The 17,631-nt window shown below is 49.2% G+C and overlaps 1 protein-coding gene and 1 pseudogene across 1 annotated transcript; one reads left to right on the top strand and one right to left on the bottom strand.

The window, feature by feature from the left end:
• Positions 9,485–10,223, top strand: Gm11790 (predicted gene 11790; annotated as a pseudogene).
• A 3,242-nt stretch (positions 10,224–13,465) lies between these two features.
• Uts2r (urotensin 2 receptor) lies at positions 13,466–15,168 on the bottom strand. Its single transcript, NM_145440.1, has one exon. The coding sequence runs from the start codon at positions 15,125–15,127 to the stop codon at positions 13,970–13,972; it is 1,158 nt and encodes a 385-aa protein (NP_663415.1). The 5' UTR covers positions 15,128–15,168; the 3' UTR covers positions 13,466–13,969.
• Positions 15,169–17,631: the final 2,463 nt, after the last annotated feature.

Here is a 17,631-nt window from a genome sequence, read left to right as displayed (position 1 = left end):
CAGTTGCATGGGTGCTTCCTTGCAAAGGACTGAAAGGCTTCTGGAAAGAAAGCTGGGTCTGGGAGGCAGTGAGTCAGGGGTGATGGCCACCTTGCAAGCTCAGGTATGGGCTGAGTACCCAGGAAAGCTCTAGTCACACAACCCTAACCCCAGACCCTCACACGTGCCCTGTGAGTCCCACCCATGACTTTGCACACCCAGTACTTGGAGAGGAAGCCTGGAGAGATCTGAGAAATGTCCCCTCACACACCCTACACATCCAGCTTCCGTGCAGCTTTAATCTCTGGGAGCTCTGTCAAGCCTCCACTCCATGAATGTCCCACCTCTTCGGTGCTCTTGACTCTGAGGCAGGAGGCGAGCAAAGCAGCAGCCAAGGTTTATTTGTGTTTCACTGGCTCAGTTGACACGGTACTTTCAAGATAACCTGGGGGAACATCCACCCAAAGTTCAAAGCAGCAAGCAAGCAGAAGGAAGACCTAGATATACTTCCCCAGAGGCTCTCCAATAAATTGCAATCCAGCCCCAGCCCAGCAGTCTCTCCTGGGACACCTGACACTGTAAATAGCAGGGTTTCATCGTTTCTTGGATGTCTGTTTTCATCCCTGTGAGCTGCTTTGTACCAGGCCTTCTTTAGCTCTCTCCGTGGATCTCTCTCTGTGTCTCTGTCTCTCTCTCTCTCTCTGTGTCTCTCTCTTGTCTCACAGTCTCACTGTGTGGCTCTGACTGGTGTGGAACTGGGTATGTAAACCAGACTGACCTCTAATTGAGAGATGTCGGCCTGCTTCTGCCTCCCGAGTGCTGGGATTCAAGGCGTGCACTGCCATGCCTGGCTTTCTATGGGTCTTAATCAGAGCAATCTGTGCTTTGAGTGGGTCTGGGCCATTAAGAGTTAAGGAGCACCTTTTGTTCTCTCCGAGGCTCTCAGTAGCCCTTCTATACAATGCACTGTGGCTCTCTGCATGCAGGGAAGAGTCTACAGCCTCACAGAGGACATCAGCTCTGACTCAGCCCCATCTGGCTTTCTAGTTTGCTATCCCTTCTTGAGGCCTAGACTAGGCAGAACAAGAGGTACTCAGGGCTGTATCCTTATTCTTGAGAAGGCTGGCAGGAGCTCACAGAGCTCTAGCTGTGCCATGTTGAGAGGTCACAGCCACTCCAGTGCCCCCTTCTATGACTTTTGATAAGAACAGAGAGTTCTAAGCCGGGCGTGGTAGCTCACGCCTTGAATCCCAGCACCCAGGAGGCAGAGGCAGGCAGATTTCTGAGTTTGAGGCCAGCCTGGTCTACAAAGTGAGTTCTAGGACAGCCAGGGCTATACAGAGAAACCCTGTCTCAAAAAACAAAACAAAAGAACAGAGAATTCTGGCTGATAGACTCTTTAAAGGGCCCAAGAGACATAAGGAGACGGGTATCCTAGGATCTCCGTGCACCTGTGTAGTTTCTTGAACCTCATACATCTTGCCTCAAACTCCTGTCTTCCCCAGTGTGCTCAGGTCCTCAGCTCAGGCCTGCCCTAGCCTTTCACTCTCTGTGGCAAAGTATCTTTTTACCTACAGGGGAGACTGAAGAAGTCAAAGTGGGGGGTCTTGTCAATGCGTAGGTCCAGACCAATGAGCCCTCTCTATCTCTGTCACTCAATGAAGGTAGACACAGGGTGGGCCTGTCCCCCATGCTTCTGGGCCCCTCTTGGAAGACCTGATCTGTGCCTGTATTTCAGGCTCTATGTGAATGTTGATTCATCCATCAGGCCCCAGACCCATCCCTGTCTGTGCATAGCCCAATGCCCAACATCTCCCTCCCCCCTCCTTCCCCTGCCTGCTTTCGTTCCCACACATCCCCGTTCAGGGTCCCAGCCCTATAAGAGTTCTTGGCACACACTAGCCACCACTGAGCACCAATGCACAGAACGCACCTTGGACAGCTGTGGTGCCTTTGAATCTCACACTGATGCATATTTATGGAGTGAGACACAGGATCTGGACTTTCAATTATGCTGCGAGTTGCCAGAAGCTGGGAAAGGACCAGTGTGTCCCTGTTGGCCAGCCAGAGTAGCTATGTTCTCGGCTCATGGCCACCTGGGCAGATGGAAGCCCCACCATCACAGCTTCTGGGCAGTGTCTCTGCTGGAACCCTGTGAGAAAGCATCAAGCATCGGTGCTTAGCATCTGACCATATATCCTCTCCTGCAGAGCTTCATTGCCCCTCAAGCACCTAGTCCCTTAGCTAAGAGGACATGATAGAAAAATGGCCTAACCTCAGGACAGCTAGAGAGGTCAGTGTAATACCTGAAAGACACAAATGGCCAGCCAGTCTGTGTCGTCTGAGAGCACTGCAGGAGAAAAAAGCTGGGTAGGAGAGGAAGGGACATCCCCAGAAGGTGACTCGTGGGCTGGACAGAAATCATGGAGGTAGGGGAGGCTGGGCAGAAAGGTCCCCGGCTACCGAGTGCCCAGTGCAGCTTTCCTGTCCTTCTCTACCACTGGCCCACTCAGCCTCAACATCTGTGCTTCCAGCAAGACAGAGTTGCAGCATACATTGCTAAGCCCTAGGCCACTGTCAGCCTGTGTACCTGCCCTTGGCAGGTTAGGGGACAGGGACAGGGATCCTTGGAAGTCAGATCAGTCCTGAGGGACTTGGCACAACATTCTCACTGGCCTAGAAATGGCTGAAACTGGTGGTGCCTGCCATTGGCTCCAGCGGCCTGGCTTTCATTCATCCGTCATCTGTCTGGAATTCTAATGGAAAAACATGCATGTGGTGAGGGGAGATGCCAGGATGGGCTGAGGCTAGTTCCTGAGGACCTTCCCAAGGGTAATTGAGAACCTAGCTACCCTCGCCCTGCTGGCACCTCTGGTGGCTCAGCAAGATCACCGCCCCCTGACCCCAGCCCCAGCTGGGTGCAGGATCTGGGCAGGAAGTATGTTGGCCTTCACAAACCCTGATAATCATTGGCTCAAGTCCTTGCAGGTCAGGACTGTCTCGTGTTTCAGCACTGCTAGTAACATCCCCATAGTCCAGGTGGGGCTCCTGCGGTTCCTTTAGTTGAGATAGTATCCACAGGAGGAAAGCAGAGGCTATTGCTTGTAGGTGACACTTACCGAAGGACTTCATTCCTGGAAAGGTTATGAATGCAGGAAACCTTGGTGCATGGAATTCTCCATTGATGAATGACATACACAGGTGTAGGAGAGATCTGAACCGTGATATCATCACAGACACCTTTACTGATGTACCCCATGAAGGTAGGTGCCCCTGAGCACCTCCTACCTTCTCCAACTTGGAGCTGTAAAAACATCTAGCCTGGAGATGTGTCATTAACATGATCTGAAGACAGATCAGACTTGTGGCTGGGGAATGGGATCATGCCAGCCCCCCACCCCCCGTTATGCTTGTGGGCCTGACAGCTTGTCAAGATACTATCACCACTGGTTTTGATCTGGACCGAGACAGCTGAGTAAGGGTTCAGATATGGACAGATATGTGTTATCCCCGTGGCCCTCTCCTGAGGCCCATGGCCACTCAGTCTAGCCAGGCTATCTGGCTGCAGGGCTTACTGAGGTCTTGCCATGAGGTTCTTGTCCTACATCTGGCAAGTCTTCTGATCCTCAACATTTAACTGGGCTTTTTACAAAATGCAACCCCAATTTAGTCATCGTCTTCCAGTGAAACACCCACCAGCATTTTCTGAGAGTGAATTTGTTCTCAAACATACCCGAAACACCTTGGATCAGTGGTGAAGGCTGAGAACAGGAAAACCCCAGCCTCTATGTGAGTGCTCATGGCTCAGCCACTGGAACAGAACCTGGCATGTACTCTAGACAAGCACTGGCTCTGTGGCGGCCCCACTGTGGGTTTCAAATATCACGATGCTCCTGGCAATCTTGTTGATTCCTGCACTGTATAAATCCACACGTTGACCTGTAGGTTCCGGTTCATCCATTAGCAGATTACTTAAAGCCACAGAGAGGGAGCTATGGCCACTGTGCAGTATGCACCTGTCTGAAAACCAAAAGGATGCAGACACACAGGGCCACAGGCAAGAGATCCCACTGTGAAGTTCTAGAACAGCGGTTCTCAACCTATGGGTCAAGACCACTTAGGAGTCATATATCAGGTACCCTACATATCACATATTTACATTTTGACTCATAACTAGCAAACTTACAGTTATGAAGCAGCAATGACATAATTTTATGGTTGGGGGTCACCACAACACGAGGAACTTTACTAAAGGGTTGGGGCACTAGGAAGGTTGAGAACCCTTGCCTGGCAAAACCTGATGAGAGCAGCAGGGACGTTGTCTCTAGGAGACTGGGCATGGCTGGACCTTTGGGGCAAAGTAGCTGGGGACACACATAGGACATGTCTAGGTCCTGTCTTGTAGGCAATATGAGCATGAACAGGCTAGAACCAGCTGCTTATTTTTGTAAAGATGTATTTATTTATTTTATGTATATGAGTACGTTGTAGTTGTCTTCAGACACATCAGAAGAGGATGTCAGATCATGTTGCAGATGGATGTGAGACACCATGTGGTTGGTGGGAATTGAACTCAGGACCTTTGGAAGAGCAATCAGTGCTCTTAACCGCTAAGCCATCTCTCCAGCCCGAACCAGCTGCTTATTGTGAACAGAAAAGCCTCTTGCTGAAATCTTCTGGTTGGGGTAGACAGGTTTCAAAAGCTGCTTGGTGTGTAGGAACCACTATTTTCCTTACCCACAGCCCCTCACTCTGTGTACACATCATAGAGTACAGCCAGTGACCATGAAGATTCACGAAGCAAAGGAGCCCAGGACCCAGTGCACAGGGCTGGAAGCAGGGCTGACAGACCTAATAATGGGTGGACACTGGAGAAAGGAAAAGCTTAGGCAAAGCAGGGCCTCCAAACAGAGGGGCCTCCTGGTGGGTGGGCAGCTTACTCTGGTCCTCACCAGCTCCTAGGCTCCATTTCCCTCTCCATGGCATGGTTGGCAATGGCTGGCGATGGCCCAGTCTAGAGGGGTATTTATCTAGGGGACCTGGGAAGGCATGGGATTCTTGTCATTCTGGAAATGCTCTAAACCATCTAAGCTTGGGGCGATAGTGGCAGTCTATGGCACTGGAATGCCTAAATAATATTCCCAAATTTAAAGTCGTATACATCCTCTGGGAAAAATTTCAAAAAGTATAAGATAAAAAACAAAACAAGGGACAGGAGAGATGGCTCAGCAGTTAAGAGCACTGACTGCACTTCCAGAGGTCCTGAGTTCAATTCCCAGCAACCACCGGGTGGCTCACAGCCATCTATAGTGAGATCTGATGCACTCTTCCAGTGCGTCTGAAGACAGCTACAGTGTACTTAAATATAATAAATAAATCTTAAAAACAAAACAAAACAAAAAACCCCACCACTATCACCACCACCAAAACCCAACTAGCTGGGCAGTGGTGATGGATGCTTTGAACTTCACAACCCTGAAGGCAGAGGCAAGCAGATCTCTGAGTTCAAGAGCCTGGTCTACAGAGCAAGTTCTAGGACAGCCGGGGCTAAAACAGTGAAACCTGTCTTGAAAAATTAAACAAACAAACAAAAAGCCCAACAACAACAAGAAAGCCAAACCACCAAAAAAAAAGCAACAACAAAAAACAAACAAACAAACACCCTAAAACCCTAAAGTCTTCCCACCATGAGGTAGCTGTTGATCAATGTGTTACTGTAGAGGTGTTTTGTTTTGTTTTGTTTTGTTCTGTTGTTTTCTTTTTGCTATACAACTTTATGCTCTGCTTTCTGCCCATGACCACAGTACCTGAGGTTCATCCCTTTCTGACCCCACGGAACGTTGCTCTTCTTTGAAGACGCCATGCCACAACCTAGTTAACTGATGTGGGACATTTCATAACGATGCTGCTTCCCACATGAATCCCTATCCAAGCCTGATATTTGGATTTCAGGATAAAACCCTGATTGCTCAGGCAAGAGCTATAAACATTTGTGTGGTTCAATTTATTTATTTATTAGAATTTTAAAGTAGATTCTTTCACTTCTTCTTTGACATGTTCACATGTAAACGATGTATCTTGATCATATCCGTTATATATCTATCTACCTACCTATTTGTTTGTGGTGCTGGAACACAGTCCCTCATGCCTTTTAGGTAAAGTTTCTACCAACCAAAGGGCTCTTAATAAGAAATGTCAATTTGCCAGGCATGGTGGCTCATGTCTTTAATCCCAGCACTCGGGAGGCAGAGGCAGGCGGATTTCTGAGTTTGAGGCCAGCCTGGTCTACAAAGTGAGTTCCAGGACTGCCAGGGCTATACAGAGAAATCCTGTCTCGAAAAACAAAAACAAAAACAAAAAAGACATGTCAATTTTTGTTTGTTTGTTTTTGTGTTGGGGTTGTTTTGTTTTGTTACTACAGAATCTGTATTTGAGCTTGCAGTATTTTTTTTTTCCTGCATCAAATTCTAAATGGCTTATATAATAACCAGAGTTTTGCCTCTTCCAGGAGAGCTCTGAGTTCTGGGTCAGGATCCCCCACCCCCCTGCCTTTTTCTTTTTTTAATTAGACAGGGTCTCACTATGTAGCCCTGCCTGCCTAGAACTTGGTATGTAGACCAGGCTGGCCTCAAATTTTCAGAAATTCAGCTGCCCCTGCCTCCCAAGTGCCAGGACTAAAGGTGTGCACCACCCCTGCCTGCTGGGTCAGTCCTCCTTTTCCTCATTTTAGAAATATGAACACTTAACCCTTCTCCTTTATTCTTTTATGATTTTATATTTGACTTGAGTGTTTAAAATGCCACCTGAGCTTTACTGTGCTTGAGGGACACAGTCATCTGCCTGGTGGGTGTCCCGTCTACCTAAGAAGGCAAATCTCTTGTCTCCAGAGTCTTTGGGGCCAGGCTGCCCCACTGGAAGGCTACTGTGTTGGGATGGTTAGCACCTTGGAGGAAATTGGCACCAAGGCCTTTCAGCCTCCACTCCCCTGGGTATGGCCCACACTGTCTGGATCAGAAGCAGGCGCTTCTGGCTCTCCACCCAAATCCCATGGCCTCCAACACAGGCATCCACAGTCAGGCTGAACTGCCCAGCCACTCCTGCCCAGGTTGGATGTATGACAAAGCCAGAGCCCAGGGCAGGAGGATGGGTAGAAACCCAGAGTAGGGAGCTTTCCAAACTCCAGGTGAAGCCAGGGTGACAGGACCTGATATTGCAAGGGTACATGAGCCTGGAACACTGTCCTGGAACTTAGGTGTCCCAAAAAGCCAGTTCGTCCTGAAACAGCTCAGAGGCCAGGGTAATACACAAAGGCCAGCTTCACCTTAGTCTAACTCTCATCTCGACACAATGCACAGTTTGCACCACACAGACATTTCAGCTTGTTTTCTTCTCGACTACACTTTAAATGTTGGGTGGATGGCATTTAAAAGCTAAAGAACTTGATCTATCACCCTGTGTCCCTCAGCCTCTGTGGGCTCATCAGTCACACAGGTCAACAGTCACCCCTCCCCAGCCACTGGCTACCCTTGCCTGGGAGGCCACACCTACACTCTGATGGAGAGACCATCAGCTTACTGATGCCAGATCCAGCCCTAGGAGCATGGCTGCTCCACCTCTCTGTTTCCCTCCCACTTCTCCTGACCCCTTCCTCTCCCGGAGATCATTGATCCTCCCCTCCCCTTCTGGCTGGCCAGAGGAGCACTGGGCTCTCGCCATCATAACATTCCCTGCATGGATTCCAAGTTCCAGACATGATGGCCTTGTCCTTGCCCAGGCTTGAGCCCTTAGCAGACCACCTTTCCTGTCTTTTCTGCTATCATAGCTTGAAGGCTTTTCTGGGAAGGCCCATGTCCTAGAGAGCCCTGGGCACCAATCAGCAGGACTTCTGTCCAAGTCTTCCTGCCTGCACTTTCTCTGAACATGTATCCTTTCCTCATTTAAAATGGGGCAGGCAGTGGAAAGTTCCCTGAGGACGGAAGAGGGAAGATTATGATGTTAGCTGACAATCATGGCTCCAGGAGGGCATTGGCCTGCAAACCTTGTGGGTGAGCAGGCCCGGGTCAGTGATGGACAAGCTGACAGTGAGTAAAGTCCTGCATGCCCTACTGGAGTTTTCGAGCAGAGCTTTCAGTTTGTGCTGGAGATGACAGGAAGGTCTCAGTGGAGGTCAGTTCCAGCTCCCAGCTAGACTTGAGGGCGGGCAGGTCATGGACAGGCCAGAAACCGTAGCTGTGTGACAAAGGAGGAGAGAGCCAAGGGACTCTGTGGTGGTGGCTTTGACCAACCCCACTAGCCTCACCTCTCTTGATTCCCAAAGAGATAGGGACTTGGAATCCAGGCTTGGGATCACCCGTGTTGAAAGCTGACATGTCACCTCCATTGTCAGCTTGTCATAGGCAGCATCTCTGGATTATGGCAGAGTGTGCTGTGTGTGTCTACTGTGTTTCCATATGTTGTATGTCTTGAGTACTTACATGCTGTGTCTGTGGTTTGTGCATACATGCATGTGCTGTGTCATCTGTGGTTTGTGTACACATGCATGTGTTGTGGCTGATGGATATTATGTTTGATATGGCATGTTTATTGGGGGTGAATGTGTGAGGTAAATATTTTATGCACTTATTGTGGTGTGGTGTAGAATGTTTGGTGGAATACATGCGTGTGGTATGTACTTACTGCATTTGTTACGTGTGGCATGTTTGGGGTGTGTGTATGTGTGTGTGCACATGTACATATGCATATATCATTGTTCTGACACCAACCTCTTCTGTCAGTGCTGGTCCCAAGAGGACAGATTAGCAGGTGCCAAAGACTAAGACAGTGACTGTCACAGAGCTACAGAGCTGCTGCCTATTCACCCAGGTTCTTCCAGGACAGTGGTACTTCATAGAAACCATACACACCTAGAATCAGAAGTTGTGGCTTTAGGACCTTGCCCCTACCAGGCTGGTAGGGACATCTGGGATATGAGGTCTCTCTGGGTGAGGGCCTCACTAGGTTACCTCCCTGATGTTGGCTCTGGAGATGAAGCTATACTCCATGTCTCTCAAGCTTTTCCAGTTCATGACCACCCCATTCGGTAGTCTAGGAAAGTCTCGAAGGGTGGAGGATGTGGACCTCTCTGGGGATGGTAACCCCTCCCCTTGAGTTGTGTGCTGACTCTGGGTCAAATCTCCTACATGGGTATATAATGTTGCATGAACTCCCTTCTCGGGATCACCTGAGCTGTGGAGAATAAAGAAGCTTCCCAGAGAAATGGGGGTCTGGAATGAGGGCCACTCCTTCCCAGGGCTGAAGCCACAACGTGAATGTTAAGTAAGGGTGGTACCAACCTGGACCCCTAATGAGAGGCCCAGCTCTGAGTTCTTAGAGACAAGACCAGGATTGGGCTTTGACAAGAAGGAGGGAGCTTTCTAAAGATGAAGCCCAGTGTCAGAGATAGTGGGGCTGGGGGCAAAGGAGGAAAACACAGGGATAGGAGGCTCCAGCCTGGGTTAGGATATTCCACACCCCCAGCAGAACAAACCAAAGCACAAAAAGAAAGAAGTGGAGGGGGGAAAAAAAAGCAAAACCAAGGAACTACCTCCCCAAAAGACAAAGAAAAAGAATAGCAGCAACAGAATGTGAGCAAGAAGGAACCAGTGCCCACGAACAACAAGCCGCCTCCCACATAGGAATCAGAAAAAGAGGACAAGCGTAAACCCGTGTCTCATGAGGAGAAGCGGCAGCTAAGTCTAGATATCAACGAACTTCCTGGTGGGAAGCTAGGCTGTGCCGTGCACATAATTCAGTTGAGGGAACCATCACTTAAAACCTCCAACCCCGATGAGACTGAGCTTGGCTTTGAGACCCAGAAGCCATCTATGCTACGAGAGTTGGAGGGATGTATCATCTCATGTTTGTGGAAGAAAAGGAAACCTCAAACTGAAAAAGTTGATATGATTGCTGGTTCTTCCAAGATGAAGGGTTTCTCATCCTCGGAGTGGGAGGAGCACCCGTGAATCTAGCTCCTCTGACAGTGAAGACTCTGAAACAGGTCCTGCCTAATCGCTGGGCACGGACTCTTAATAAAACGATCTTCAGTCCAGATTCCTTCCCGGCAAGCTATAGCTTAAGTCCATTTTCTTCTGTGAAAGGGACAGGACTCCACCAAGTAATGGAATTGCTCAGAGCCCTGGGCCTATCTCCTGGGGTGGATTAGTCGTGTCCAGCAGCATACACCTCGTCTCACCTTCAGGAAGGCTGCCTGCCTGGCCTGCTGCCTGGGCCTCTCTGTGCAAAGACTTGCTGTCCTGCCCAGCCTCCCTGGTCCTCTGGGGTCCTCTGGGTGGGTGGCATCTCCTAGAGGGTGACAATAACCCTCCTCTATGCATACATGTGGTGCTGCTCTGTTTGCAAAGCCTGATCACAATGTGTTTCCTCTCTTCGTCCCTTCCATCTTTTTCTGAGACTCCAGACCTGGCAGTGACTTTAGACCAGGAAAGCTAATTCACTCTGAGGATGAACATTGTGACCTCCCATGTGGGGCCACCCTGGTTGGCTTGATCAGACGGAAGCTGTGACCAGCTTTACCTGGCACATAGCCCCCTGAATTCTCCTTCAGTCTCTATTGTCCCCATAGAGTACTAAAAGTACAAGTGGCCCAGTGGACACTTCCTCAAGCTCTTTGGTCTTCTCTCCTTGTCACATAAGAAAAACACCTTTCAAGGTTGCTGGGGAGGGACATGCAGGCACTTTAGGTCCCACTGCCAAGCCGGGTCAGGATCTGGGAAGTGGGCAAGGAATGGCTACTTGTGAACTGCCTACAGTGGCTCTCCAAGTTCCGTTGCCATCACGGCCAGCCTCATCTTTAGCTTCCTATAATGACAGCAGCTATTGAGGCAAGAATAGACCATATCATCCAAACCTTTCCAGGAACAAACCAAAGTAGGCTGGGTTTTTTTGTTTGGTTGGGGTTTGTTTTGTTTTGTTGTTTTTCTTCCCTAAAAACTGGCCCTGGCCCTTTTTTTGATCACAAATCTAACATCCCACCAGAAAACTGCCTGACATAAAAGGCCCCATTTTAGTGTTTTTTTGTTTTTTGTTTTTACTTTGTTTTCAGGACAGGGTTTCTCTGTATAGCCCTGGCTGTCCTGGAACTCACTCTGTAGACCAGGCTGGCCTCAAACTCAGAAATCCACCTGCCTCTGCCTCCCAAGTGCTGGGATTAAAGGCCTGCGCCACCATGCCCAACTCCTGTCCTTTTTTCTTTATGCACTTCTGGGAGGACCCTGAGGTGGTGCTATGCCCGTTCCCAGGTTCCAGAGTTTCCATATTCAAGGGTTGCTTGCTGCCCTATATCTGATATGGCTTTTGGGTCTCAGACTCCCTAGAACATCCAGTGACCCCCAAGATGCTGCTGCTGCTGCTGAGTTCTTAGGCCATTCCAAGTCCTCTATGTGTCTAGCTTCAAGATAGCTCCCTTTGCCAAACGTACTATTTTGAGCTGCCCTTTGGCCTGTGCCTGACATTTTCCCAATGAACTTGGCTTGGCTGGAATTGGGGCAAGGGGAGGCTTCTTGCCCAGGATTCTCACAGGACACTTGGGAAAGCTGTTGGCATTATCTTTCTGGGAAGATTTTGCTATCTTGGACCAAATGGTGGCCTATATTCCCACAGTAACTTGGAATATGTGCCTCCCCGACCCCCCGCTCCTCCCCCCGTCTACACACGTGTATACATACAGGGCAACTTGCCCTGTAGAGTGCTCTTGCTGTCCTGAATCCCATCCCTGGCTATGTGGGTCTACTGTGTGATAGGAACACTCAGGACCTGTTGAACTTGAAAGGTCTTTAGACTTAAACTATCAATTGTATTTGGTACCCTGTGAACACAGCCAGAAAGGACAGTGTCCCACCTGTTCTTCGTTGTTGGTAGTTTTCTGTTCCCGGGCAATGGGAGTTTCCCTTGGAAAGCCTTAGTATACCAGTTGACTGTGGGATCCTGTTGGGGAGCCAGCAAGGACAGTGGAGGGCTTCTCTCCTCGATTGCCCAGCCCTCAAACCTGTCTCCTTCATTCAAGTGGGGCTGGGCTGGGGTTAGAAAAATCAGTGTTTTAATCCGAGTTTACAAAAATTATTTTACTTTGTACATTACCATCCTATGTAAAGATGAAATTTGTGTTGGAGTCTAAGATTGTTATGGAATAAAGATCACACAGTATTTGAGGCCAAAAAAAAAAAAAAAAAAGGATATTCCGCACCACTACCCACATACCCCTCCAGTGAATTTACTTGTCTCTTGCTGGTTTTGTTTTGTCTTGTTTTGTTTTGCAGAGCTAGTGGTAAAACCTAGGGCTCTCACATCCATGCTAAGCAAGTGCTCTGACACTGAGCTGTATTCTCAGCTCTTTACATTTTTGTTTATTTAGAGTTGGGCATTATAGCACATGCCTTTAATCCCAGCACTCTGAATATAGAAGTAGGTAGATCTCTATGGGTTCAAGGCCAGCCTTGTCTATATAGTGAGTTTGAGGTCAGCCAAGGCTTCATAGTGAGACCCTGTATCAAAAACTTTTTTTTTAAATTTAATTTAGAGACAAAGTCTTTGATAGATAGAAAGGGCTGACCTCAAGCCTCCCGAACTCCTGGGATCACAGGCTGAGCCCTTTCAAATGTGTGTGTGTGTGTGTGTGTGTGTGTGTGTGTGTGTGTGTGTGTGTTTGTATCCCATGTATATCCCTCATTTTTTACTCTTAATATTTTTTAAGAATTATTTATTATATGTATATGAGCACAATGTAGCTGTCAGACACACCAGAAAAGGGCATCAGATCCCATTACAGATGGTTGTGAGCCACCATGTGGTTGCTGGGAATTGAACTCAGGACCTCTGGAAGAGCAGCCAGTGCTCTTAACTGCTGAGCCATCTCTCCAGCCCCTTCCCTCATTTTTAAATAGCAAGACAAAAACTCACAAAGCACTGTGGTCAGACCCCAGAATCTACTTCTGAAACACTTTATCACTGCAGAGACCTGCCCTCCGTGTCCTGTCACCACAGTATACCTGACATTCGACAAGAGTACTACCAAGAGACCAAGGTGCTGTCCCAGCCTCTGATGGTCACCCTGAAAAGGGTGCGCAGCTGTCTTCTGCCCATGTAGGAGAAATGCTGAGCCAGGCAAAAGGTGTCCAGAGGGTGGTACTTAGGAAGGAAGCAGTCTATCCAGGAGCAATGAAGCCCAGACCTCACTGCTGTCAACACGAGCCACATGCGGGTTGTGCTGCCTCCTATGAGAACTGCAGCCTGTGGGGTCTCCTTCCTGTACTTGAGCTTCAGTGCTAGCTGGGCGGCGTCTCCCAGTCACCCCACCCCATCCCAGCCTCTCAGATCTCTCAGCTACCTGCCCTCCTTCCCACCCTAAGCACAGGGGAGGGCTTCCATGAAGGCAAAGGCTTGGAAACCTCACCAAGCACTCAGGTGCCTCATGTTGGGGGATCCCTGAGTCCAGGACCCCCATCCCACCCCAACTTCCACCCCCAACACTGAGGCAGGACACACTTCAGAGAACAGGGTTTATTGTTCCATGTGCATATGGGAGCAAGAAGCTACCGTGGAATGGATGGGGAGAGAGAGGGTAGAGATGCCTGCAGGCCCCTTACCAACCAATGGGGGAGGGTCCTCAGGCTGGAAGGGCTTACATCAAAGGTCAGGTTACAGCCTGGTACTAGCTGCTCTGGGTAATTAGGCCTTACATGACTCAGCACACCAGGGTCTTCAGAAGAGGGTCTGGGCCACAGCTTCTGAAGCCCCTCAGAGACTGGTTTGAAGCAGGAATGTATTGGCATCATAGGAAAGGCTCTGATAGAGCTGATGAGAACAACAGAGAAGAGGGGACTTTCCACAAGAAGACAGACAAGTGAGTTAGGTTTGAGTAGGGGATTCTGGGAATGGGTTCCTGAGTGGCCTGCCTTTGGGTCCTTTCCTACCCGCAGGGTCACACAAAGCACTCTCACACAAAGGCCCCATTAGGGGGAACTGGAGACAGCACGAGGGTCTCTGTGGCCTGTTGGCTGTTGGAGGACAGTGAGCGGCCCGAGTCCTGCTGGAGGTGGACACGGCTGGACAGGAAGCTGCCAGCACTCCCTGGGCCACGGCAACTGCTACCCAGTGACCGCTGGCGGCCACGCAGGTACTCACGGTAGTTCTTGGTGAGCAGAGTGTAGAGGAAGGGATTGATGCAGCTGTTGCCGTAAGTGAGGCAGGCAGTCAGGTAGTTGATGATGCGTGCAGTCTCGGGTGTCAGTGGCATGGCCTGGTGGTACTGGGCCAGCAGCTGCCATAGCCAGAAGGGCAGAAAGCATGCCCAGAAGAGAAGGACGATACCAAGGATGAGGTAGAGAACCCTGGGGTTGGGCAGCCGCCGTGTCTGCTTGAAGGAAGCTTGCTGGGATAGCCAATAGGCCCTGGCCAGACGGATATAGAGCAGCCCAATGACCAGGCCAGGCCCCACAATGCTGGTCCCAAAGAGCAGCGTCAGGTAGGTACGGTGGGCACGAGGGCCCCAGGCTGGCAGGCAGAGGCTCTTAGAGCCCCTACGGACCAGCCGGATGGCAAGCATCATGGGTAAGGTCAGCAGCAGTGCCAGCAACCAGGTGCCCAGCGCCAACAGCTTACGGTAACCCTTGGAGCGCTGGACGGTGTCCAGGGGCCTCAGTACTGCTGCATAGCGTTCACTGCTCATTATGGTCAGGGTGAAGATGCTGGCATGCATTGTCAGGAAGTCCAGGCTAAAGAGAACTCGGCAGCCCACGTCCCCGAAGTGCCAGTCCTTAGTGACGTAGGTGGCTACGATGAAGGGAATGCTCAGCAGATACAGCAGGTCAGCCAGGGCCAGGTTGACCACATAGACGTACATGGAGGCCGAGGCACGCAGAAATCGGCACATGACCACCAGAGTGTACACATTGCCCACCACGCCCACCACACCCATGGTTGAGAGCACTGCCCCGATGACACCGGTGGCCACAAGGTCTTGCAGGGAGCTGGGATCTGTTGGGCCAGTCCAGGAACTGTTGTGGGACACATTAAAGCCACCAGGAAGCTCAGACGCAGTGCTTCTGGACACGGCCAGCATGGGGAAGCTTGTAGACTCCAGGCTCAGCGCCATCTCTGTCCTCACCCTGGGCTTCTGGTGGAAGGACCACTGCTCGGTGAGGAGAACCCGTGGGGAACTTGTCCTGTGGGAGAAGATTAGTGTCAGAGATTCAAAGCTGCAACCTACTTCCATGCCCTAACAGCCTCTGTGAAGGACAGAGTCACTGTCCCTCTGCAGAGAGACAAAGGCTCACCAAGTCCTGTCTCCTGTTGGAACCCTCCAAAGAATCCCTTTTGTGTCAACTACCCAGGAGGACCCTAGAGCCATTAGGACCCGCTGTCCCCAGGACACTCCTCCAGCAGAACTGCAAGTCACACCCAAAAGCTTCTTCTAAAAAGTTGACCACAGTGAGGTGTAGGTCAGAGTAGGCAAAGTTAAGGACGCTAAGTTCTGGCTTCACAACCTCAGATAGAGCCCCATTTCCCATTTTATGTTACGCACATGCTTAAAAAAATGATTTCTTCCAATCACAAAAGCAACAGCTAGACTGGGCTTAAAGGTTCAGATAGAAAAATAGGTAAAAGAAAGGCCTTTGGATTTCCTTTTTTTTTTTTAAGGAAATGGGCCTGCACCCCTGCCTCACATTCCGTACTCAGTGGTGGAGGGCAGTCGATCAAAAGCAGGTAGAAGAAAACAGTATGTGCCATGCCAGGAAGATGGTTATTGTTGTGTGGTGTGCATGTGTGAGTGATTGTGTACATGTGTGCATGCCACAGTGATCATGTGGAGGTCAGAGGGCAAGCTTTGGATATTGGTTCTTTCCTTCTTTCCCATGCAGGTCTCCAGGCTCTAACTCATGCCATCTGTCCTGGAGGCAGGTGTTCTCACCCACTGAGCCACCTTACCAGTCCTCTTACCCTCAAATGACTAAAAAAACCAAAAACCAAAAACCAAACCCACAAAGTCTCACTATGTAGCCCTAGCTGGCTGGGAACTCTCTATGTAGACCAAAAGATTCTGCTTAAGTGTGCACCATGCCTGGCTTTTTTTTTTTTTTTTTTTTTTGAGAAAGTATAGGTTCTCTCTCTCTCTCTCTCTCTCTCTCTCTCTCTCTCTCTCTCTCTCTCTCTCTGTGTGTGTGTGATTTATTTAATATGTATGAGTGTCTTGACCTCACAAATGTATATACACCACATACATGCCTGGTACCCTCTGGGTCCAGAAGAGAATATCAGATATCTCGTAGTTGGAGTTACAGATGGTTGAAAGCTACCATGTGGTTGCGGGAAACCACACCCAGGTCTTCTGCAATAGCAGCAGGTGCTCTTAATCACTGAGCGATCTCTCTAGCTCCAGGTAAAGATTACTAAAAAAAACAAAACAAAACAAACAAACAAAAAAAAAACAACAACAAAAACCTTCTTAGCGTTGGAGAGATCACTTGCTGCTCTTGCAGGGGAACTGGGTTCAATTCCTAGCATCCACATAGCAGCTAAAAGCCAACTGTAATTCCAGCTCCAGGGAATTGATACTCTCCTCTGAACACCTTGGGCACCAGGCACACATATGGAATACATACATTCATATAAAAACACTCATACACATAAATAAAAATAAGGGTTTTTTTTTTTTAAATAGGGTTTCTCTGTGTAATAGTCCTGGCTGTCCTGGATTTGCTTTATAGACCAGTCTGGCCTTGAACTCACAGAGATCTGCCTGCCTCTGCCTCCCAAATGATGGGATTAAAGGCATGGACCATCACACCCAGCTAGTTTTTAAAACAAAAACAAAACCACAAAATCCCAAACTTCAAAAACAAGAACTTCACTAAATAAATAAAAGTGAGATGAGAAATTATGAGAAAAGATACATCAGGTTAATGGACTAGGGAGTGATATACACATAAGAACTGTAAATCAATAAAGAAAAGAGTGATTAGCTATTTGCAGGAGAGAAAGGCAAACTAAACAGGTATGTCTAAAAGAAAACACCCCAGAGGCCAGAAACTAGTGAAACCATGTTACACAGCTTTTTGCCATCAGAGAAATTCGAATCAAAACCATAAAGAAACTGTAACAAGTACACACATGCACACGCACGCATACACGCGCACGCACACACACACGCGCACGCACACACCACTGCTTTGGTCTCCTGTAACGGCGACCTTATCAGTTTGTGAACTCATCTCAGAGGGAGCCACACTTGAACTTCTGCCTGCTTCTGTCCTTCAAACCCAGCCTGCAGCAGTCTCTTCCTCCATTCTCCCTACTACTGTATCCCTGCTTCTGCTGCTGCTATCTGTGGTCGTTCTGGTCGCTTCAAACTCATTAAACGTAAAGCTGCCATTCCTTGGGGGTGTGAGTGGGATCACTGGTGGAACCACACACGTCTGTTTTGTTTCATTGCAATGCCAAGCTTTTCCAAAGCTGCTGTAGCATTTCACATACTCAACAGCAGTAACTGACAATTCTAGTTCCTTCCCATCCTCTCTCCCATAACTCAACAGTAGATGCATTGATATTATAGGCACACAGTGTGAGTGTGTGTGGGGTGTGTGCACTGTGGTGTGTGTG

Source organism: Mus musculus, chromosome 11, assembly GCF_000001635.26.
Source record: "Mus musculus strain C57BL/6J chromosome 11, GRCm38.p6 C57BL/6J".
Classification (NCBI taxonomy): Eukaryota; Metazoa; Chordata; class Mammalia; order Rodentia; family Muridae; genus Mus; species Mus musculus.
The sequence above is the reverse complement of the archived record's forward strand: the minus strand, read 5'-3'. Positions and strand labels throughout refer to the sequence as shown.

Coding starts and splice junctions, on each gene's coding strand:
- Uts2r (NM_145440.1), bottom strand. CDS start 15,127: ATGGCGCTGAGCCTGGAGTCTACAAGCTTCCCCATGCTGGCCGTGTCC.